This window comes from Gastrolobium bilobum, unplaced genomic scaffold (genome assembly GCF_033153095.1).
Source record: "Gastrolobium bilobum isolate Gb01-03AN ecotype WA unplaced genomic scaffold, APGP_CSIRO_Gbil_v1 utg4070, whole genome shotgun sequence".
Classification (NCBI taxonomy): Eukaryota; Viridiplantae; Streptophyta; class Magnoliopsida; order Fabales; family Fabaceae; genus Gastrolobium; species Gastrolobium bilobum.
Window position 1 is genome coordinate 87,610 of NW_026898134.1, and position 22,945 is coordinate 110,554.

Sequence of the window (22,945 nt, forward strand, 5' to 3'; positions counted from 1 at the left end):
GTGTTGATGATAGTATCCAAGAGAGGTCCAACTTGATGGATAAAGGTGGTGAAATCGGTGTTGTTTCTAATGACAAGAGCGTTGAGGCTCCTCCGGGTTAGCACATCGATCCTTCTTATCTATCTTCCATCATATATGTATACATCTCACATAGTAGAGGTACTAATTCAACTTTTAGGAGATTCTGCAGATACTCGTATAAGCCATTCATCGATCATTGCGCGATTGGGAGCATATAAGCAATTAGCTGATCTGGATGATGCACAAATTTCTTTGCTTGCCAAGGCAATAGCAGTAGTATATCCTCATCTTTGGAACGTTTGTGGGGAGTTTAGTGAGCGCTTTAATTCAAGCCTTGATGTTGAGAACTTTGGCGGATATGCTGTTGTTCCTTCGAGATGAAAGCCCCATTAGTGTTACTTCTCAGCGAGAAAAGGAGTTTCATAGACTATGCGATGCTGCTGTCCAACTTGGATTCGAGAGGTCATGGGTTGATGAAATGCGTCATCGTGTTATGGTCAGGGACCCCGAGGTCGAACACGCGAGGGCTCAACTCAGTACGCTTCGCGAGAGTCATGATCATCTAACTCGGGAGCTTCGCAAGACAAATTAAGGATGAAATTAATGACTTTGTTGATGCCCAGAAGAAGTTTCACGATTTTTTATGAAATGGAAAGTTCCACCTCTAGACCATGGTTTGTGTGGATTTTCTGTTTCTTCTCTTTAGATATGGATATTGGGCTTCTTTGCAATGCTTCTAAGATTTAAACCTTCCGAGGATGAAACTTTGTTTTGTTAAGATAACTCAGGATCCAACTGTTTTTTTTTTTTTTTACTTTTAAGGTCATTTTTATACTGTTTTATATATGTAAGGACATGCAAAATTCTGCACTTGGAATGTTCTATTAAGTTCATGACTTAATAAGAATAAATGAGTATGCTGTTATTTAAGTTTAAATCCGTAAGTTTTGGTGTTGCTCCGTGTATTTAAAGCAAAGAGGGGAGTGGGATTATTTCATATAAATAGCACCGGTGAGTAATTATAGGTCAAGGTCAAGGTCTGCTATACTGGGTTCTGAATTTTATACAACCGTCGTGAATTTTATTCTTACGAAAAATAAATTGGGAAATGCCAAGGTTCCCTTGGTCGTATTTTTTCAATCTGCTCATAGTCCTACTTTTTTTTTCCCCCAAATCCGCCCTTGTTGTCAAACCTGTGATCTTGCTATAATGAATAGATACGAGTGTCTCTATTCACCCCGCCCCCCGGTTCAGTATAAATTTAGCATATCATATCATTTCTACACATTTACAGTTTCGGTGCTGATATGAAATTTTGGTAAAATTAGAGTAATATTTGCATATTAGTTGCATTAGGATTTTAGCGTCAGGATTGTTCGTATAAAAAAATATACTAACAAGTAACGACCTACTTTTCATATAAAACATAATGTTTTGATAACCTTAAAGAGAAAGGAGTACAATTTCAGCACAAGCATCAGCATCAAGGAAATTCATAATAATCACGCCTAAATTAAACAAGCATTAAGCCTGCAACACTTGGAGGATAGAAGATACTGTTTGAATAAAAGTAAGAATAAGCAATACAATACCAGCAATGGAAGCAGCCACTTGCCATGGAGTCCTGCAATAATCACTTCTCAAAGTTGCCATTGCTTCATTCCAAGGATGATTACAATATTTTTCCAACTCTTCAAAAATACGATAGTAATCAGAATTAAAACCCTTTAGCACAATATTTTTGGAAAGACCATTGAACAGTTCAGCCACGGCCTCGTTATTGCCTAACATGTTTCTGATTATTCCATTTTGAACAAGGACATCCACATCCTCGCTTGTGTTGATAAGATCATCAAGGAATATAACCAAGTCGGTGACGTAGGATTCTTCAATATAATGGCATTCCTCCAAAGCCATCATATTCCTAAACAAAGTTTCAGTATCATCCCACAAATCCAATTTTCGAATTTCAATACAATGTCCTGAAATTAATTTCAAGTCTAACGAGTGGCCTTCTTCATTTTTCACCTTAAACTTAACTCCTGTTTTTTTTAACTGGGTTGCACTATAAATTTGCCTCTGTACGAAATGATTAAATGTCCTTGGAGGTCGTGGAGCAGGTGGTAACTGAGAGATTCTGAGCAGATCTGTAAAGTGTTTCATGCTACTAGTAGGGTCCCGAAATTGTAAAGTGTATTGATCAAAAACATTAAAAATTAGATTTTCAAGTGAAGGAGGGTACCGATTATTATTCAAGGACGAGGGAAAAGCTCGAGTGTATAACTTAAAAAGAATAAAGAAAGGAAGTTGATTCTCGAGTAAAAGCAAATCATATGTTATCCAATGTTCCAAACATTCTTCGAATGGGATAGCATTACCGGTTAGTGTCACCAAAGGAAAAGGGCACGTTAAGGACAACTCAATGCTTTCAGAGTAACAGCGACGAACATCCGGTTCTGACTCTTGCACGCAGCTCACCAAACTGTCCAAGCTTGTATGAGCTCGTTGTTCTATGAATCTTTTGCAATATAACAGTTTGTGGCTTTCCATGTTTCGCAGTCTCTGATTGCCGTAGTGAAAAGGTCCGATTGAAATAACTTTTGGGGTGTATGTTTCACTGTTGTTTTTGCGGGTTTCATGGGGAACTCGGTAGATGCAACATTCAGTTGTAAGTAGAGGTTCTGCATTGGCCAGCTTCTCTTCAATCTGTATTGCAACATTATTGCGCTCCTGATCCGCCATCTACAACATAAAGTTAACAGTAGAAAGGAAATATTATCAATTATATTGAGATATATAAAACCATTAATGTAGTCTCACTCAATAGCTTAAGCTTTTGGGTTGAATTGGTTCTTTACATGGTATCAAAGCCTCGGTGTACCGTGTTCGATCTTCGCCGCCCCCCACTTTCTTTCAAGTGGAATTTCTTTGTTCGCACAGGTAAGTGGACCTGTGCATTGTCCACCCTTCAAGCCCAGTGGGCTCTCGTGTGAGGGGGCGTGTTGAGATATATAAAATCATTAATATAGCCTCACCCAATAGGTTAAGCTTTTGGGTTGAATTGGTTCTTTACAAATTATATATATGTAAATGCAATAAAAACAAAAATAGTAGTAGTAAAAAGCCATTGGAACAATTTTATTTTTAATTTTAATTTTTATCATCTCGCATAACATTCATTCTAACTCCAAGCCGAGTGATGGGTGTGCGTGTGCCCGGTCAAATCTATTGTCAAGAAATTAAGATTCCTCTTGCAAGTAATGAATTTTTTAATCACCTCCCATATCCTGTGATTTTTATGGTTGAATCACAGCATACTCAATCATTTCCATATGATCCCTCCCTCAAAGTGTACAGGCAAACTCTTTGCTTTTACGATCTTAATTACCAAATCCAAACGAATCAGCTGTAGGAATCAGTCGGCGGTCATGATACTTTCTCAGAAAATATATTGCAAAAATTGTTTGCGTCCAAAACGAGGAAGTGATCCTCTCTTTAAATATGATATGATATGTTGATGCCGAGAATCATCACTTTGCAAAGGTGGGATATAAGGGAATTTTTGAGAAAAAAATATTAATTAAAATAGATAATCATAAAATTATTATTGTTGTTTTATTTTTGTATGATCATGATTTCTTCGGATGACAATGTCATGTTTTATTTAAATAACTCGTTTCCTCAAAGAAGAAAATAAATAGTAAAATGAAAAGCTAATGAAAATCCAAATAAGTGCAAAGCTGGCCGTAACTCCCTGTATAGATATTTCATTTGTGGTATAAAGTTTCACTTTAAATGTATAATATATCAGTTGAAACAATAATTGACCTGTGCTGTGGCTCTTCTTTGTCTATTGCTTGTCCCCACCACTTGCATAATTTTATTTTCTTATCTTTTGACTTTCATCAGGGTCATCGACCGTTTTAATCCTTTTTTAAAATTAATTTATTCTTTTATTCTTTTTTAAATTATAATTTACCCTTTTTCTTAAAGTATATATTAATTTGCTCTTCTTTGACCAAAAAATATTCAAAGAGCGAAAATAAATTAAAATAATTAATAAAAAATGAGTTTTTTAAGTTTTAAAGAAAAAAGTTGAAAAAATAGTAAAAACTCTAGTGAAAGAATTATATATATGCTTTGAAAAATATACAGCGATAATAACCGGTGAAGACAGGAATTTCAATCCAAAAGTTCAAAAGATTCTAACATTAATTAAATGTTAAAAGTAGTGTCCAATACCTGAAATTAATGTTGAAGTATATATGGGAGAAGAGGAGTAGTGATTACGCGGTTCCAATGTGGAGAAAATAGTAAACTTACTGACCCAATTAGCCCCACTATGTGTTCTGTGTTCGGCTCAAAGCAGCAAATTCAATTTGGATGATGACAGACTTCAAAGTGTTTGAAGATAGTGAAGGCGATGAAGAGAAGAAAACTGATGGCTCTGAATAAATTATTACAAGAGAAAAAAGGTGAGGACTCATAGAGTGCCAAAGCAGTAAAGAAGTTGTTCCTTGGCTTGCTTCACTTATGTAAGATACCAATTGTTAATTTTAATTTCTAAGATATTCCTTTCCCATTTTTTATGATTACCTCTTTCTTTTTGGCAAATTTTTTAATCTCGATTTTAATGTACTATAAAAATAATAATTAAAATCATATTATATGACGCAAGAATTTTTGACACGGAAAGTTTGACACAAAATCCTATTCATTAATTTCTGTCAATCAATGGTTATAATTTGTTGGGTCAAACTTATTAATTAATGAGGAAAATTATACTTACTATAATTTTATCCTCAAGAGCTCCTTTGGTGCACGAGATAGGATAAGGACAGGACAGATAGGACGAGTGGGTTGGATAATGGTAGGTAGGGGTGAAAGTTGGCTGAGCTGGACCAAGCTTTTCCCCGAAAAAGCCCAAGCATATGCCAAAAAATTTTAATTTGGCCTGGCCCGAGCCTAGTACGAGTCTAACTGTTAGCCTGACTTAGCCCGTTTATAAAACAAAAAAAAAAAACAAATGGCCTGGTTTGGCCCATTAGCCTGTTAATTTTTAATTTTCAAGCAGAACCATGAATCAACTTCACAAAATACTCAAATTCTATTGCTAAAACAAAAATCACAATTTCAAGGTCCAAACAAAACCATGAATCACAACAAAACTCATCACAATCTGCACTTAAGTCACTTTCAAATGCAAAATGCTCAAACTAAATAACATATATTTCATAGATTCAACAAACAAATCTATACTACGTAAATTAAAATAACTACATGAATCCAACAAACACATCAAGATGCTTATAATAGCCAAAAACTTCTCTTCATCTTCTCTTCCCTACAAATACAATTCCAAGATTACATAAGTTGGCAAACAATTTGTAAATATAGAAAACAAAAAACAAGAATAAAGAATAGAAACAAAAGAATAAGATTAAGAAACAAAAAATCTTTTAATAGATTTATATAGGCAATCTCACATGCTGAGATGTTGGTTCCTCCTGCATAAAAAATAAAGTCAAATGTCTATTAAAATTTAATCGAATATAATTAAATTATAAAATAATTTTAATTGAGTAAATGTATACCTTTTGTTTTTTCTTCAACATACCTATTACGTAGCCAATCTTCGTCGTATATTAAAGTTTGGATGGTATCTTCAGCTAAGTTAGAACGATAGGCATTAATAACTTTTTCTCCAGCACTGAATGTTGTTTCTGATGACAATGTAGAGATTGGTACAGATTTTTTGTCACTCTCAAAGATAGTATTGGTGAGGGAACAAACCTAAGTCTTTCCACCACCTACTTAGCTCATATGCACCAAATATCGCCATTTGGTACTACTATGAATAATATTATTTTATTTAATTTAAAATAAATAATATGATATAGGCCAGCCAGTAGGCTTATAGGCCCGATATGTAAAAAAAAGCTCATTACCTACTTTCTAAATAGGATTCTTTAAAAATCCGAACCTGTTTTATTTGACTATATGTAATAGGCCAAGCCCGGCATGATATAGGCTAAGCTGTAGGTCCCTGTAGGCCTGCCTGACCCATTTTCACCCATAATGGTAGGATATGATATGAGTCTGATAAGTTCATATATTATCCTGTATTTGATGTGCACTAGATAAGCAGATTGATAGGATAATGATATTTCATCCTGTGTTTTGTTTGAATTAGATTGTGTCATGATATGTTTTAAATAGACAAAAATACCCTCAATAATTCTTTTTTATTTAATTTTTAAACTTCCTTTATAATTTAAATACATTAATTCTTATTGTAAGATTGGTTAATGCTAAATTATTCACAGTTAATAGCTCTTATTTAATAATTTATAATTTTTTTATGATTTGTAACTCAATAATATATTAAATTTAAAATTATACACAATAGTTAATAAAATAAAAAAATTAATTATTCACTTCCTTTAATCAAAACAAGATATTTCGATCGATAAATTTTCACTTGTGTAAAAAGAAAAAAGAAAATAAATGCAAAAAAAAGGATAATTTTTTTTTAAAGTAAAATAAGAGAAAATAAAACGATGGCAGAAATCGTCCATCTTGCTTGTCGGTGACGGGAAAAGAGAGAAATGGATTAAAGGTTTAATGTTTAAAGTTTCTTTGATTATTTAAAAATGGATTAAAGTTTCTAAAGTCATTTTAAATAAATTTATCTAGAATTCATCTAAATACACACAAAAAGTATATGGAGTCCATGTAGATCCATGTAAAGGAAAAAGAGAAAAAAAAAAAAAAAAATCTCATCTACTTTTATATGTGTATTTTAATAAACAATAGATAAGTTATCTAAAGTAATTTTATAAACTTTAAACCTTTATAAAATTTTAATTTTTAATTAAAAATACTTAAAAAACACAAAAATACACTCATATGAGGATAAAAAAAAAAAAAGTAATTCATCACATTTTCTTTTCTTTTTGGTAATGATAGTTGGTCAAACATAAATAATTAATTTGTTCCTTCCAGAAGTTTTGAGTTATCTTTGAGACTTTCAAATTTAAACACCTAGTAATCAACTGTCAAAGAACATAAATGTTTTAAACTGATTAAATTGACCAAAAATCTTAAAGTTGATCTTGTATTAAAATCAAACCAGTCCAATATTATATATTTGACCATTTTTTCAATCAATTCATCGATTATTTTATTTTTATTTTTTATTTTGGGTAAAATTGAACATTATGAAATATATTACAGGAGAGGTAATTATTGTTATGATAATCTTTAATCTTAAAAGGTTTGGCTATATCATTACTTTCTCATTTAAATCTAATAATTTTAATTTATTAATCACATGAATCATTATATTCAAGAGTTAATGATTAAGATGGAGAATATATCTAATTATTATTAAATTTTAAAATCTAATCAATCTCTTGAAAAACTTTTAACCAATTCAAAAGAACAAATGGGTTGACTATTGACCAGAGCAACGAATACAATCCCAAAATTACACGGTTATTAATCCGCTAAAAAATGAGTCAACATGTCTCGACCTATTTTTGAAATTGGGTTGAAAAACTCTCACCCCTCCCCGTTTGGCTGGGCGAGTTAGCTTGCTAGGCCGAACCTATTTTATACTGATCTGCCTCGGTCTGCCTATACTCGCTATCAACCCGTCAAAAAATAAACTTGTTTCACCCCGTTCTGATTTGAGATGAATTAAAAAGCTTAGTCCGTTCCTGTTTAACTAATGGGCCGGGTTGGGAGGTGATTAAGAAATATTCAAAGAGCGAGAATAAATATAAAATAATTAATAAAAAAATGATTTTTTTAAGTTTTAAAGAAAAAAGTTTAAAAAATAGTAAAAACTCTAGTGAAAGAATTATATATATGCTTTGAAAAATATACAGCGATAATAACCGGTGATGACAGGAATTTCAATCCAAAAGTTCAAAAGATTCTAACATTAATTAAATGTTAAAGTAGTGTCCAATACCTGAAATTAATGTTGAAGTATATAAGGGAGAAGAGAAGTAGTGATTACGCGGTTCCAATGTGGAGAAAATAGTAAACTTACTGACCCAATTAGCCCCACTATGTGTTCTGTGTTCGGCTCAAAGCAGCAAATTCAATTTGGATGATGACAGACTTCAAAGTGTTTGAAGATAGTGAAGGCGATGAAGAGAAGAAAACTGATGGCTCTGAATAAATTATTACAAGAGAAAAAAGGTGAGGACTCATAGAGTGCCAAAGCAATAAAGAAGTTGTTCCTTGGCTTGCTTCACTTATGTAAGATACCAATTGTTAATTTTAATTTGTAAGCTATTCCTTTTCCATTTTTTGTGATTACCTCTTTCTCTTTTGGCAAATTTTTGAATCTCGATATTAATGTACTATGAAACAAATTATTAGAATCATATTATATGGGGCATGATCTTTTGACACTGAAAGTTTGACATCAAACTCTAACCATTAATTTTCAACAATCAATGGTATAATTTATTAGGTCAAACTTATTAATTAATGGAAAAATATTATATTTACTATCATTTTATCCTTAAGGGCTCGTTTGATGCACACGATAAGATAAGGATGGATAAGATAAGTGGGTTGGATAATTGTATGATAGGATATGAGTTTGATAAGCTCATATTTTATTCTGTGTTTGGTGTGCACCAAATGAGCAGCCTAACCAGGATAATGATATTTTATATGTGTTTTGTGTGAGTCAGATTGTGTCATGTTATGTTTTAAATAGACAAAAATACTTTCGATAATTCTTTTTTATTTAATTTTTAAACTTCCTTTTTAATTTATTTATACATTAAATCCTATTTTAAGATTGATTAACGCTAAATTATCCACAGTTAATAGCTCTTACTTAATAATTTATAATTTTTATGATTTGTAACTCAATAATATATTAAATTTAAAATTATACACAATAGTTAATGAAATCACAAAATTGATTATTCATTCTCTTTAATCAAAATAAGATATTTCGATAGATAAATTTTCAGTTGTATAAAAGAAAAAAGGAAAATACATGCAAAAAGAAAACTAGAATTTTTTTTTTAAATAAAAAAAGAGAAAGTAAAGCGATGGCAGGAATCGTCCATCTTGCTTGTCGGTGACGGGAAAAGAGAGAAATGGATTAAAGGTTTAAGGTTTAAAGTTTCTTTAATTATTATAAAATGGATTAAAGTTTTTGAAATTACTTTAAATAATTTTATCTAAAATTCATCTAAATACACTCACAAAATATATGGGATTCATGCAGACCCATGTAAAAGAAAAAGAGAAAAAAAATATGTATCCACCCACATTTATGTATGTATTTTGATAAACATTAGATAAAGTTATCTAAATTATTTTTAGAAACTTTAAACTTTTATAAAATTTTAATTTTTAATGAAAAAATACTTAAAAAACAGAAAAATGCGCTCATATCAGGAGAAAAAGAAAAACAAAGTAATTCATCACATTTTCTTTTCTTTTTCGTAATGATATTTGGTCAAACATAAATAATTAATTTGTTCCTTCCAGAAATTTTGAGTTATCTTTGAGACTTTCAAATTTAAACACCTAGTAATCAACAGTCAAAGAACATAAATGTTTTGATTAAACTGACCAAATCAAAAAAAAAAACCAGTCCAATATTATTTATTCGACAATTTTTTCAATCAATTCATCGATTATTTTATTTTATTTTTTATTTTGGGTAAAATTTAACATTATGAAATATATTACACAAGAGGTGATTATTGTTATGATAATCTTTAATCTTAAAAGGTCTGGCTATATCATTACTATCTCATTTAAATATAATAATTTTAATTTATAAATTACATGAATCATTATATTCAAGAGTTAATGATTAAGATGGAGGATATATCTAATTATTATTAAATTTTAAAATCTAATCAATCTTGTGAAAAACTTTTAACTAATTCAAAAGAACAAATGGGTTGACTATTGACCAGAGCAACGAATACAATTCCGAAATTACACGGTAGTCCAGGGGCAAATACGGAAAATAAAGTAAATGGCTATTGATATTGACTTGTGCACTCCACGCGCCACACTATCTCAGTTTCAGTTTCGGACTTTTTCTGTCATTCTTCCGATTCAAATCATCTGAATTTTCCCGGAAAATCACAGTTTTTTCAGGGAAAAAAGAAAAAAGAAAGAGAATGCACGATTTCTGTTTCACGATTCCGTACGGGTTGGTATTGGTGGCTGGGGGCCTGTTTGGGTACATTAATAAAGGGAGCACAGCTTCTCTGGGTGGAGGCGTTGGTTCTGGTTTGCTTCTCATCTTCGCTGGCTATCTCAGTCTCAATGCCTTTGGCAAGCGAAAGAACTCTTACCTTGCTTTGATTCTCGAGACCGGTATGTTTCCCTTTCATTTATTTATTTATTATTAAATAAAAATGTTTGTGTTGATTATTGACTTGGTTGATGTTTTGGTTTTTGTATCTGAATTTGGAACAAGTTATATCCTAGAAATCGTGATTTGACGATTTTGCTTGTAATGGTTGATGCAAGGCAAGATGTTATCAATTTGATTTATACATGTGGATTTATTGGATTCGTTTCAGATGGTCTGAGATGTTGGATTTTAATTGTCCCTCTCTCTGTGACTCTATCTTAGGGTGGTAATATTTGGGTGATAAGTGATTCAGCCTCATAACCCTCTGAATCACTTGAACAGAATAGCATTAAATGCTTTTTGGGTTTCCAATATATTAAATGCTTCTGCTTTTTCATTTACTACTTTCTATTTTAAGTGATTATGAGGGTGTTAGGAGGATTTGTTAGGTTGGCTATAATAGACAATAAGGTTGAGAGGAAGGGAATAAATGACAAGAATAGAAGTGATACATAGATGTGTTATTGACTTGTTGTCGAAGAGTTGTGAAAGAGTTTTTTTGTGGAAAATATTGAAAGGCGTGGGAGCATCGATGAATGCATTGAGCCTGACCTAGATATATTGGATTGTGGTTTGTCAAGTTGTCATTGCTTATCAGACTTGTGTGTTGACCCCATTACAGTTTTGCCATTAGTATGGTTGATGCAATGGAACATGGTTCATGCTATTACTTGAACTTTGTGTAATACCTTTGAAAATAAGACCAGGCTTTAGAATATTAAATCTAAAATATTATAAGAAGGGGAAATATTTGTAACAAATATTATTCTATTGAGAGTAGAGTTTTATATTAAATTTTTTGGTTTTAAAATGCTTACAAATATAACACGTTTATTTCCATTAAATTTGTATATTACTATTCATCATGAGAGAAGATTTATGTAGAAATGTTTAGAGCTAAGTGAGTGTACTTACTAGTGCTCGTGATGTCTGAAAAGATCCCAATTGATATTCCAAGATAAATGTGTCTAGATGGATAGACAGAAAGTACAGATCATGGCTGAATTTATAAATCCCAAGTCTCCTCCACCTTGTGAGAATGGTGACTATGGCAATGTTTTTAAGTCGATATTTTACATGTAACACGGATAATTGTTCAGCAAGGAAGAAGTATTTGCTCATGTTTAATGGCTGGTGGCAGTTAGCGAATGGTTAAGTATTATAGGGGCTGATATGATAATAGTAATGCCTTTCATTTGCAACATATCATAATAGGGTTTCTAGAATTGGATTAAAAATTTCTTGGGCTATTAGATCAAATGTTTATTCTTTATGAGATTTTAGTGCTGTCTTTTTGTTACCATATTTTACTCCCATTGCATAATCCATAGCAGATCATCTGACAAACTTATTTGACTTACCTAAGCCTTCTACTTGACTCATGCCTTTGAACAATTGTACTTGTATGTTCTCTTTCTAATGAAAGGCATGCTCTATGTGAGCAATTAGTGGCATTGCTTCTACCAAATAATAAAAAGTGCACATAGAAACTTCAGCTGGATTGAAACATATATGATTGTGTTATCAATCTCTGTGAATCCCAAAATTAAGCATGAATCATATGTCTGTCTAACTTTTTAAGAATATTTTGACAAGTTGCAACCAATATATAGGAACAATTGCTATCTCTGTGCTTGTATTGGGGAATGTATGTCCGTTAATGTGTATTCACCTGACAAACTATGTTCAGTGCATTAATTATGGTCCATATCTGTGAAAGTAGTTTTCTATTCTTTTACTATTTGTATTGTGCAAAACAGTTTGTGCAGCCATACTTACTTGGGTTATGGGAGAGCGTTACATGCAAACATCCAAGATTATGCCTGCTGGTCTAGTTGCAGGAATCAGGTAATTAAAGGATTGATTAGAAGTACCACAAGCTCATATTCTGAACATAGTTTCATTCTCACAGAGTTGTGGGAATTAAATTTGAACTTTTAAGATTTAATTGCTGGATAAGTTGTTAGCTTGTAGATTATTCATCCATGAACATATCTTTTATGATAAGTAAATGCTTCCATGATATTAAATTTGTTCTTTGAACTCTTTTTGAATAGTGAAGGCTTTTCATCATTCCATTTATTTTGAGAATAAAAGGAAAATTTTAGTGTTCTATTATCCATAACTTGTTTTGTGGAAGTTCTTCTAAAATTTGTTTTAACTTCTCATTGCTGATTTGAAGATCGATATTATTTTTCAAATAGGAAGTCAGGAATCAAGCACTAATAGCCATTACTTAGTTTATATTTTGTCCAATTGCTCCACATCTATCTCCGAGCACTATTATGCTAAACAGATTTTTCACGTTACGTGATTTTAGTGGTGTCTTCACTTAATGTATACATTTGTAGACATTGATGCTGGTTATGGTTATGGATTATTTTATTCTCATAATCTGATTATGAAAGGTTAACTTTGTAATGTTATTGACTTGAGGCAAGTTAGGGTGTCTGTTATTTCTAAACTACTGCCTATGGATGTGCATTGATTGCATTTCCCAAGTGGAGCAATGTGTGATGTTTGTATCCGGAGTTAAGAAATTTGCTTTTCTTTTTCTTGCAGTGCTCTCATGACTGCATTTTATCTCTACAAACTAGCAACTGGTGGCAACCATCTTCCTGCCAAGGCTGAATGATGAAAAAAAGATATATGATATGTTTTCTTAATATAATACAGTGATTTTGGGTGACCTGCATGCCTTAGATGGTTGAGATATATCATTGTACTTGTATCATTGTACTTATATACTTGAGTGATTTCAGAGTACGAAACAAAAGATAGTTGTTGTTGTTGTTGTCGTCGTCGATGTCCTCATACATGTAGGAGAATCGGGTCACTTCTCTTTTTTCTCCTTTCTTTTTTCTCTTAATTTAGTATTATTGAGGTTGCCCTAAATGCAGGACAGGTGCTTATTTGTTGCATGATTGATAAACTCGATGGAAATTCCAAATGAAATGTATTGTCTTATTATTTGACTATGCAAATTTTCTTTTGCGCGGCGTGATTCTACCTGACATCTGAAATCTGAAGTAAATTGAATTGTCAACATTTAGATTATGTTCTGCCGTGGGCCTCTCAGAAATTAGGTTAAATAGCTTGATTTACTGTATTGGGCGACACTTCGTGTGCTGATCTAACTATGAAACTTGTGATGAAAAAAAAAATCTTTAAATTGTAACTAGCTTGTCCTTTATTTTCTTTTGTGCCTTCCCCTCCCGATTCCTGGTATTTTCACACTATTTCATGAAGAAAAAATATTAACAAATAACTATACAGTTTCCAACTTCTGCCTCCTCTGGTCATTTTACCCAAATAAAACTATTTTTGTTTAAGAGTAAATGAATTGTTATGTTACATGATATAACAAAACATTCCTACTCTTGCAACGGAATCTGGGTCCTATCCCTTAACTTTTCTCTCTTCACTCTTTTCTTTCCTCTCTTCTCTCCATTACGAGAGTAGGAATTGTTATGTTATATCATGTAATATAACAATTCATTTACCTTTTGTTTAAATGTGAAAAATTTAAATATAATTATGCAATATCCTTAATATGAATTTTGCTGATAGTCAGTTTAATAATTAATCTGCTGATAAAGCATCTAAAAAAATTATGCTGATAAAGAGATTAATTATATTCTTTAGCAGGTACTAACTCTAGGTTATTCCAATAATTATAGAAAAATTAAAATCACTTGGCTTATATTGAAATATAAGGAAAAATATCTATCCTTTTAAATGATATAAGTTTATATCCTTTTAGATCCTAACCGTTGATTTCCGTCCATCAACGGTTATAATCTATTGGGTCAAACTTAATGGGTCAAATTTATTATTAATTAATTAATAATTTTAATTCAATAAATTATAATCGTTGATGGACGAAAATCAACGGTTAGGATCTAAAATGATATAATTTAATATCCTTTAAAAGGATAGATGTTATTCCCTAAATATATAAGTTGACGTTGAGTCTTGGACTGTGCAGTTGTTGGTTTAGAAAAAAAGGGGCGACTTTCCTAATAATTATTACAAAAAACTCCCCAAAACCATGATTGGATAAGCTAAGATCATTCTAACCCACCCACCCCACCTCACCCACCAGGAAAAAAAAACAAAAACAAAAAATGCTAAGATCAGTTCTTACAGCGCTTCATTTTGCTGCCAAATGGGATTAGCCTAATAATTAGATAAGCATACTACTTGCCTTGATTAATTAATTTACTTTGCATTAACTTAGCAAATTATGGTTTGTCCATACTTCATACCCTATACAGGATCCTACTCTGGTACCGTTGTTCGATTCCACTTGACATCTTACGGGTTCTTTTTTGTTACATTAGGTAACTATACTTGTGGAGGTAGTTTCTTCTTCTTCTTTTAAGATAATTTTTATTGAAGTATTCAAGTGTGATGAATCTCACATTAGTTAATAATAAAAAGTCTATTGGAGGTGGTCCCCTGCCAGGCCGCCACGAACTCCCCTGAACCAGCCTGACAATTTTATCCGGTAATATATAATATGCAGATAGATAAATAAAATAGACATAACGAATTGGGTGGGCAACTTTCAGTTTGTAAATTATAAATACATGAAAATATCTATTATGAAGAAAAATGAATCCATGAAAATAAATTTTTTCTTTAAACTCTTTCTACATAATGAAGGCTTCACCGTTCCATTTATTTTGAGAATACAAGGAAAATTTTAGTGTGTTAGTATCTTAAACTTGTTTTGTACATGTCATAATATTCGTTCTAGAATCTCATTGCTGATTTGGAGATCTGGATACTATTTTGCAAACAGGAAGTCAGGAACTAACCAGCCATTAATTATTTTTTGTTCACACCCTGTCAAATTGCTCCACACATAACACTAATCACCGTTGTGCTAAACAGATTTTTCTTATTTCGTTGACATTTATGATGGTAATAGATTATTTTGTCCTCATAATCTGATCGTGATATGTTAATTTTGTAAGGTTCTTGACTTGAGGCAAGTTAGGGTGATAGTTATTTCCGAACTACTGCTTATGGATATTTTCACAATCTAATTGACAGATTAAATAAATTATGTTGTGAACATTTAGACTTGGTTTTGACAGTGCCTCTTAAGGAATTATTAATAAGTGATTTATTTCATTAGTGATACTTGGTGTGCTGACCTGATTCCGAAACTTGTGAGGAAACAAATTTAAAATATGATTAGCTTGTAATTTGTGAGTGGTGGTGGTTATTATTAATTAATATGGTTCTACATATAGTAGCTCTTTATTTTTGAATTATATCTGGTGGTATAAATTATAAAACATGTGAAGTGTCTACCAGTATCCATTTGCATTCAGAATTTGGACATAGAGGGGCCAAATTAAACCTAAAAAATAATATTAAACTGTTGTAAATAATATTGATGTGAATGTGGACAATCTCCGAAAGACATAATATAAAAATATATAATTTTTAACAATTTAGGAGAATAAATCCTATAATTTTTATGGTATTACAAAAGAAGAAATCTGACAAAATGAATTTCATTATTTCTCAATATTCATGTACAATGCTTACTGCTATATATATCCAGCAATGAATAACAGAAAAGGATCAAAACAGAAAGCGTGAATGGAGCATATGAGCTCATAACAAAAAGGTGGAGCACATGGGCTCATGACAGAGGGAATCTACACCTGTAACAAAATAACTAACTGACTAGAAAAATAAAAAATATAAAAATATATATACTAAAACTCCCCCTCAAGATGGAGAGTGAATGTTGTGCACTCCCATCTTGGAAAGCAAGGAAGTGAACTGAGCACGGTGAAGAGCCTTAGTAAGAATATCAGCCAGCTGATGTGCAAATACAATGGAGAAAGTCTCAAGGTATCCTTTCACAATTTGTTGTCTAACCAAGTGGCAATCAATGTCAATGTGTTTTGTTCTTTATGTTTTTATTCCACTTTATCTCGTGTAAGGCACAAGTTCTCTGCCCATTCTTCACCTGCTGTTTTCATTGGATATCCCCATGGATATAAAGCCTATAAACTCCTTGATCTGAATACCAACCGCATTGTTATCTCTAGGGATGTTGTCTTTCATGAGTCCATCTTCCATTTTGCTTCATCTGCACCTTTTTTCACCCCTTTAACTACTTTGCCTTCTATGACCAATTCTGATGTTCCTACAATTCTGATGCGATGTAGGTGACATGGTGAGTAGCACCAGTGTCAAGTACCCAGCAAGTAGAAGAAATAAAGGGAGATGACTTACCACTGAAGCTCGCCATCATGGGGTTAGCAGCAGGAGCGGTGGTAGGTGGCGGATCGGGAGACAAAGCAGGGACAGATGGCAAATTTGTGGTGCTGGGAAAATTCGTGAGAAGAGAAAGAAGCTGGGTATATTGGGTAGGGGATAAAAAAGTGGGTAATGGAGGAGAATTGGGCTGTGAAGTAGCCATGTGGACTTGGGCTTGGTTGTGAGGTGGGCCAGAAAATGGTTTTGGATTCCTGGGTTTGTAGCCAGGAGGAAAACCGTGTAGCTTGAAGCACTTTTCACGCGTGTGACCCAATTCCTGGCAATGAGAACAGAATGGACGAGAACATCGTTGATTTGTGACGGCAGCAGTCATCGGAGATGGAGCCGGAACGGTAGATGCAGAAGATCCAGAAGCTGAGTTTGCAAGAGGAGCATCAATGGACAGAGGAAATGAAGTAGATATCTGTCTCTGACGTTCTTCTTGTAAAACTAAAGAGAAAACTCGAGACAATGGAGGTAGAGGTTCCATGAGAAGAATCTGAGCTCTAATGGAAGAAAAGGAGTCGTTGAGCCCCATTAAAAATTTCATTGCATAATCCTGTTGTAGAGATGCAGATAAACCTCGAAGACCACCACAGGTGCAAGAGAAATTGGGAGAATAATCCTGAAGCTCGTCCCAAAGAATTTTCAGCTTTATGTAATAAGAATTGACATCAAGAGCTCCTTGATGCAGCGAAGAAATTTGTTGTTTGAGCTGAAAAATTCGTGGACAGTTAGCCTGATGAAAGCGAGTACGAAGATCATCCCAGAGGTCATAGGCAGTGGTAAAGTACATCAAACTGTCGGCAATCTCCTTGGAAACAGAGTTAAGGAGCCATGAGGTCACCATGGAATTACATCTATTCCAAGAAGCGAACAGGAGATCAGATGATTCTGGACGGAGGAGACTTCCATCGATAAAACACGCCTTGTTTTTGGCGGTGAGAGCAATCAACATGGCCCTGCTCCAAGAATTGAAGTTAGGACCTGTAAGTGAATGAGTAACAAGTATGAGACCAGGATTATCTCCATTCTGTAGATAAAAGGGACTGGTAGAATCCTCCATTGGAGAGGAAAAAGAACTAGCTTTAGATGTAGAGGATGAAGTGAGATTGGTGTTTTTACCACCTCGAGCCATTGAAGAAGAAGAAGGTGAGGTCAGAGAAAGTCATCTGATACCATATTACAAAAGAAGAAATCTGACAAAATGAATTTCATTATTTCTCAATATTCATGTACAATGCTTACTGCTATATATATGCAGCAATGAATAATAGAAAAGGATCAAAACAAAAAGCGTAAGTGGAGCATATAAGCTCTTAACAGAAAGGTGGAGCACATGGGCTCATGACATAGGGAATGTACACCTGTAACAAAATAACTAACTGACTAAAAAAATAAAAAATATAAAAATATATATACTAAAACAAAGATCACAACATGAGAAAATACTTCCCATACAACATGCAACTATTGATGGTGAAGAGCTTATAAGTAAAACTCATGTACAAAACCGGTAAGATACAACAGAGTATAAAAAATAGTAGGTTTGATGTTTCTCATATCATAAGAAATAAATTTATATTCTACACACATAAAGGTGCATAAGACTCATGTTTTCTTTTTCTCTCTCTTCTTTTCACATAACCTTGTATGGACTCTACACACTTTTATGTATATATAAGATATGATTTTATTTCCTATAATATGGAAGACATTAAACCCTAAATAATACTCTCATCTTTTCCTATTTTTTCTCGGTTATATTTTCCTAATAGCCTTAAAGTTTTTGTAATTTTTTATTTTTATTTCACAATTAACACACATTCATTGTGAAAACATTAAACAAACAAACCCTTATGCACTTATGCTCTTTCTGGTCAACGGAGTGTGATAAGTATTTTGAAAAGTGAGATGCTGTTTTATATATTCAACACCAACTGTTTTGAATTCATCTCCAAAGCATATTGACTGTCAGATTCCCCTCTCCTTTGTTTGTTTTTCCCTAAATAAAACTATTATGATTCAACAATGCAATATTATTTATATAACTTCTAAGTTATAAAAACTAATATAAGCAAGGGTTTTATTACTCTCATTCAACATAAGATAGATATCTTATGTTGTAGAGAGAAAATAGGTGGGTCCCACCATTACAAAAAAAAAGAAAAAAAAGAAAAAGGTGGGGCACGAAAATCGAAGAGAGAGAAAATGAGAGATGATATCTCATGTTGAAGGAGAGTAATATTTCCCTATAAGCAAAAACCAATGAATTAAGAAAGAGGAACCAAATGGTGGTAGTTCAGTTGGCGCATAAGAGCTGAGCAGGTGGGGAGAGAGCATGTGTTCAAATCCTCCTAGTACCACCTTTGGGAGGAGTTTAAAGCCTTAATCCTAGACCCGCCCCGAATCGGATTAGTTGCGAAGCGATGAACCGATGGAATATTTCCAAAAAAAAAGAAATAGGAGAGCCAGCACGCTAGCATTTGTTAACTAAGAAAATGATGAGGCACTCTCCAGTGGGCTCAATTCGGTTTGTCCATACTCTCCAGATTCAACCTTTTTTTTTTTGGCATTATTAGGTACTAATACTTCTGCAGTTTTTTTTTTTTGGGGTCTTGGTTATGGCAATTTTATCCTGTATGCGCTGAGGGATACATAAATAGACATAATGAATCTTTTTCAGTACAATAAAACAAAATTTTCATTTTATGTTAAACTCTACCATAAATATAGATAAATTATTTATATTCATTTTCAAAATAACGTCGTTTGTTTTGGGTTGAAAGGTTAAAAAATTATAATGAGAACGACTATTATAACCTTGAAATAAATTATAATTACAAAAATACATCGTTTTAGACTTAATATAAATAACTTATTTACGTCGACGGCAAAAAAAACGAATCCTTCTTATAATATCCAACAAAACCTTAATAGACCCGGCTAATGTTTCGAGTTTGAATCTCTCCACTTTTCTCAAGAGATATTATTTTCAAAATCGAATTCATTACATTTTGGGCAGATTAAATCACACAGAGAAGGAAGGATTATTATATATTAGAATTAAGTTTTGATAATATGCACTGCCGGCTGCTATCAAAACCGTTCATATATGGACAATCGAGTTAGAGATCAGTGCAAAGGAGTAGGACAAGTCCTCTTATAAAAGCATCACCGAAACACTATCATAGATAGGACTTAGGAGCATTTATTAGATTTAGAACCCTGAGAGCCAAATATACCCCCTCCACTGCTTTCTTCAGAACCTGAAAAGGAAGTCTTGAGCCATGAGTGTTCTCCTAGTTAGTTTCCTCTTACTCATCCCAATTCTCCTTCTGCATAGAATAAGAAGAAAACCATCCAAAAGGGTCCCTCCTGGGTCACTTGGAATACCTATTATTGGTCAAAGCCTTGGCCTTCTTCGAGCTATGCGTGCAAACGTTGCAGAAAAATGGATTGAAGAAAGAACCAAGAAGTATGGTCCTATTTCAAAGCTAAGCCTCTTCGGAAAACCAACAGTTTTTATCTATGGACAGGCTGCGAATAAGTTAATATTCCAGAATAGTGGGAACACAATTGTTAACCAGCAAACACAGTCCATCAAAATGATCTTGGGTGACCGAAATTTGATGGAACTGAGTGGTGAAGATCACAGCCGAGTCAGAAATGCACTTGTCTCATTCTTGAAGCCAGAATCCTTGAAGCTGTATGTGGGAAAAATGGATGAAGAAGTTAAGAGGCACCTTGAAATGCATTGGCATGGGAAACAACAGATCAAGGTATGTTGTTACAAGTTACAACCCAATATCAGTTACATTAAACAGTCTAAATCTGTCATGTGGAGAGGGTTAAGAGACAAATCAAAACAACAAGGGATATAGGACTTCATCACTCATTTGAATATTTACAACATAACCTACTCTCTTTTTTTCTCTTAGGATTAAGCAAAAGCAAATCAAAGTTGGTAAAAAAAATATTGTACTGCTATTTATTTTTGTTTTTCTGATAGGTGTTACCCTTGATGAAGACTATGACATTCAACATAATTTGCTCTCTTCTGTTTGGTATTGAGCGTGGAAAACAAAGAGATGAATTCCTGGCTTGCTTCAAAGCGATGATGGGAGGAATGTGGTCAGTCCCAGTTAACGTGCCTTTCACACGTTACAACCGCAGCCTCAGAGCCAGTGCAAGGATCCAGAACATGATGGAGGAGATTGTGCACAAGAAGAAGATTGAACTCGAGCAAAATGGAGCCTCTGCTCACAAAGACTTAATTAGTTGCTTACTTGGCATGGTTGGTGAAGATGACAAACAAGTTATAACCGAGAAGGAAATCATTCACAATGTTAGGCTTGTCATGGTTGCCGGATATGACACTTCATCGGTTGTAATCACTTTCATTATCCGACTCTTATCTAATGAACCTGCTATTTATGCAGCAGTTCTTCAAGGTATGCACAGACAGGCCTTATTTCTTGGTTATTGAGGAATGAGGATTCTTCTTGTTTGAAAGTTGAGGCAAAGAAATCTATATATTTGGTTAAAAGTTAAGGCAAAGAATTCTATATATTTGGTTATGTGGTTGCAGAACAGGAAGAGATAGCAAAAAGCAAGCCCTCAGGAGAGACACTGACATGGGAAGACATTTCAAAGATGAAGTACACCTGGAGAGTAGCAATGGAAACTCTTAGGATGATTCCTCCCGTCTTTGGTGGCTTCAGAAAGGCTGTGGCAGACATTGAATATGGTGGATACCTTATACCTAAAGGGTGGCAGGTAAGTGATACTCTGGTGGTGTCTGTCATTGATGGACTACACTCCATGTAATTATGATACTGATAAAAACCTTTTTATACTTTTATAGATCTTCTGGGTTACAGCAATGACCCACATGGACAACAGCATTTTCTCAGAACCATCGAAGTTTGATCCAAGTAGATTTGAAAACCAAGCATCTGTCCCACCCTACTGCTTCATTCCATTTGGAGGAGGAGCAAGAATGTGTCCAGGATATGAGTTTGCCAGGGTTGAAATTCTCGTGGCAATTCATTACATTGTGACCCGGTTCAGTTGGAAGCTTTGTTCAGACAATTTCTTTAGCAGGGATCCAACGCCAGTACCCACTCAAGGGCTACTAGTTGAAATTTGGCCAAGGAAACTTTCTTAGATGTCATTTCAATAGCTGCTGGTCTTCTCTCCTAAGATGTACCAAAAATAAGTCAATGTTTGTAAGTGTTTGTTTATAGGAAAAAGTGTGTATCATTTTAAAGAATGTAAAATTATGTCATTTTAAGTGAGAGAAAAAGATAGATTATAAGGAAGAGAGTGGACAAAAAAAAAATAAAGGTGTGGATTTCACCTTTTTGTGAGAGTGAAACAACGTAAATTCTGTCATTTAAAAGGACAAATATTTTTCCCTTGTTTATAATAACTTATTTTGTGTTCAAACTCTAAAATATCTTAAAATTAAAATCTTATTAGGAGGACTCGTTTGCTAGGGTAAAGCACAAGGATGCCAAACTTCACAACCAGAATATTCAAGTGAGACAAACAACTAAGTAAAAATGCAATGCATTTATGTACCCAAAAAAATAAAAAAATGCAATGCATTTAACCCCTAGCAAACGGCTCCGAAGAAAGAAATGGAGGTTCCCAATGCTTCTCCACGCCCAACGAGATGCGCCAACCTCGGGATGCTTTACTCCTAACCCCACAAGGTTCCGAGACAGAGCTTAACCTGAGTCTCGGTTAAGAACGGCGATGATCTACGTTTCACACGGCGCACGATTCCATGGATAGTTTCATTCGACATCGTGATGGAGGACATAACTTACGATCATCGGCTTTGATCATGCCACTAGGGATTTTCTTAGGACATTGCAAAATGATCCGCAGACTTTGTCGCATCTCTTCAATACGGATACAGTAACGATCATAGCGATCTCCTCTGGTACCTACTGGTACGTCAGGATCCGATTGGTCATGAACATCGTAAGGTGCTGCTCTTCGCGAATCCCAGCATACCCCTGGTTGGGATGATAGGCCCGGCCACCTTCCCCCTATCCCAAGAAAGAAGGAGAGGGGTGAAGCTTGCTTACTTGTTAGAGTCAGGGGAAAGGGCTTTTTCAGCTGGTGCGCTAACGCGCACTTCCGAGCTTGCAAGAGTTTGCTTGAAACAAATTCTTGGAAAATCTTTGAGGGCTAGAGAATGTGTCTCTC

The 22,945-nt window shown here is 33.7% G+C and overlaps 3 protein-coding genes across 3 annotated transcripts; 2 read left to right on the plus strand and 1 right to left on the minus strand.

Annotated features, from left to right (window-relative positions):
- Positions 1-1,545: 1,545 nt before the first annotated feature.
- Positions 1,546-2,763, minus strand: LOC133313129 (UPF0481 protein At3g47200-like). Its single transcript, XM_061514457.1, has one exon. It carries the CDS (start codon positions 2,761-2,763, stop codon positions 1,546-1,548), a length of 1,218 nt encoding a protein of 405 aa, XP_061370441.1.
- A 7,343-nt stretch (positions 2,764-10,106) lies between these two features.
- On the plus strand, positions 10,107-13,368 carry LOC133313097 (protein FATTY ACID EXPORT 5-like). The gene is made up of 3 exons (XM_061514418.1): positions 10,107-10,395; positions 12,196-12,283; positions 12,998-13,368. Exons 1-3 carry the CDS (start codon positions 10,197-10,199, stop codon positions 13,068-13,070), a joined length of 360 nt encoding a protein of 119 aa, XP_061370402.1. The 5' UTR covers positions 10,107-10,196; the 3' UTR covers positions 13,071-13,368.
- Positions 13,369-20,013: 6,645 nt separating this feature from the next.
- Positions 20,014-21,909, plus strand: LOC133313095 (taxadiene 5-alpha hydroxylase-like). Its single transcript, XM_061514416.1, has 4 exons — positions 20,014-20,505; positions 20,736-21,177; positions 21,315-21,502; positions 21,591-21,909. Exons 1-4 carry the CDS (start codon positions 20,014-20,016, stop codon positions 21,891-21,893), a joined length of 1,425 nt encoding a protein of 474 aa, XP_061370400.1. The 3' UTR covers positions 21,894-21,909.
- Positions 21,910-22,945: the final 1,036 nt, after the last annotated feature.

Excerpts from the sequence above, each read along its gene's own strand:
- LOC133313129 (XM_061514457.1), bottom strand. The coding sequence starts at position 2,763 with ATGGCGGATCAGGAGCGCAATAATGTTGCAATACAGATTGAAGAGAAG.
- LOC133313097 (XM_061514418.1), top strand. The coding sequence starts at position 10,197 with ATGCACGATTTCTGTTTCACGATTCCGTACGGGTTGGTATTGGTGGCT. Across the intron at positions 10,396-12,195 it reads TGCTTTGATTCTCGAGACCG|TTTGTGCAGCCATACTTACT; the intron begins GTATGTTTCCCT and ends TGTGCAAAACAG. Across the intron at positions 12,284-12,997 it reads GGTCTAGTTGCAGGAATCAG|TGCTCTCATGACTGCATTTT; the intron begins GTAATTAAAGGA and ends TTTTTCTTGCAG.
- LOC133313095 (XM_061514416.1), top strand. The coding sequence starts at position 20,014 with ATGAGTGTTCTCCTAGTTAGTTTCCTCTTACTCATCCCAATTCTCCTT. Across the intron at positions 21,178-21,314 it reads TTATGCAGCAGTTCTTCAAG|AACAGGAAGAGATAGCAAAA; the intron begins GTATGCACAGAC and ends ATGTGGTTGCAG. Across the intron at positions 21,503-21,590 it reads TTATACCTAAAGGGTGGCAG|ATCTTCTGGGTTACAGCAAT; the intron begins GTAAGTGATACT and ends ATACTTTTATAG.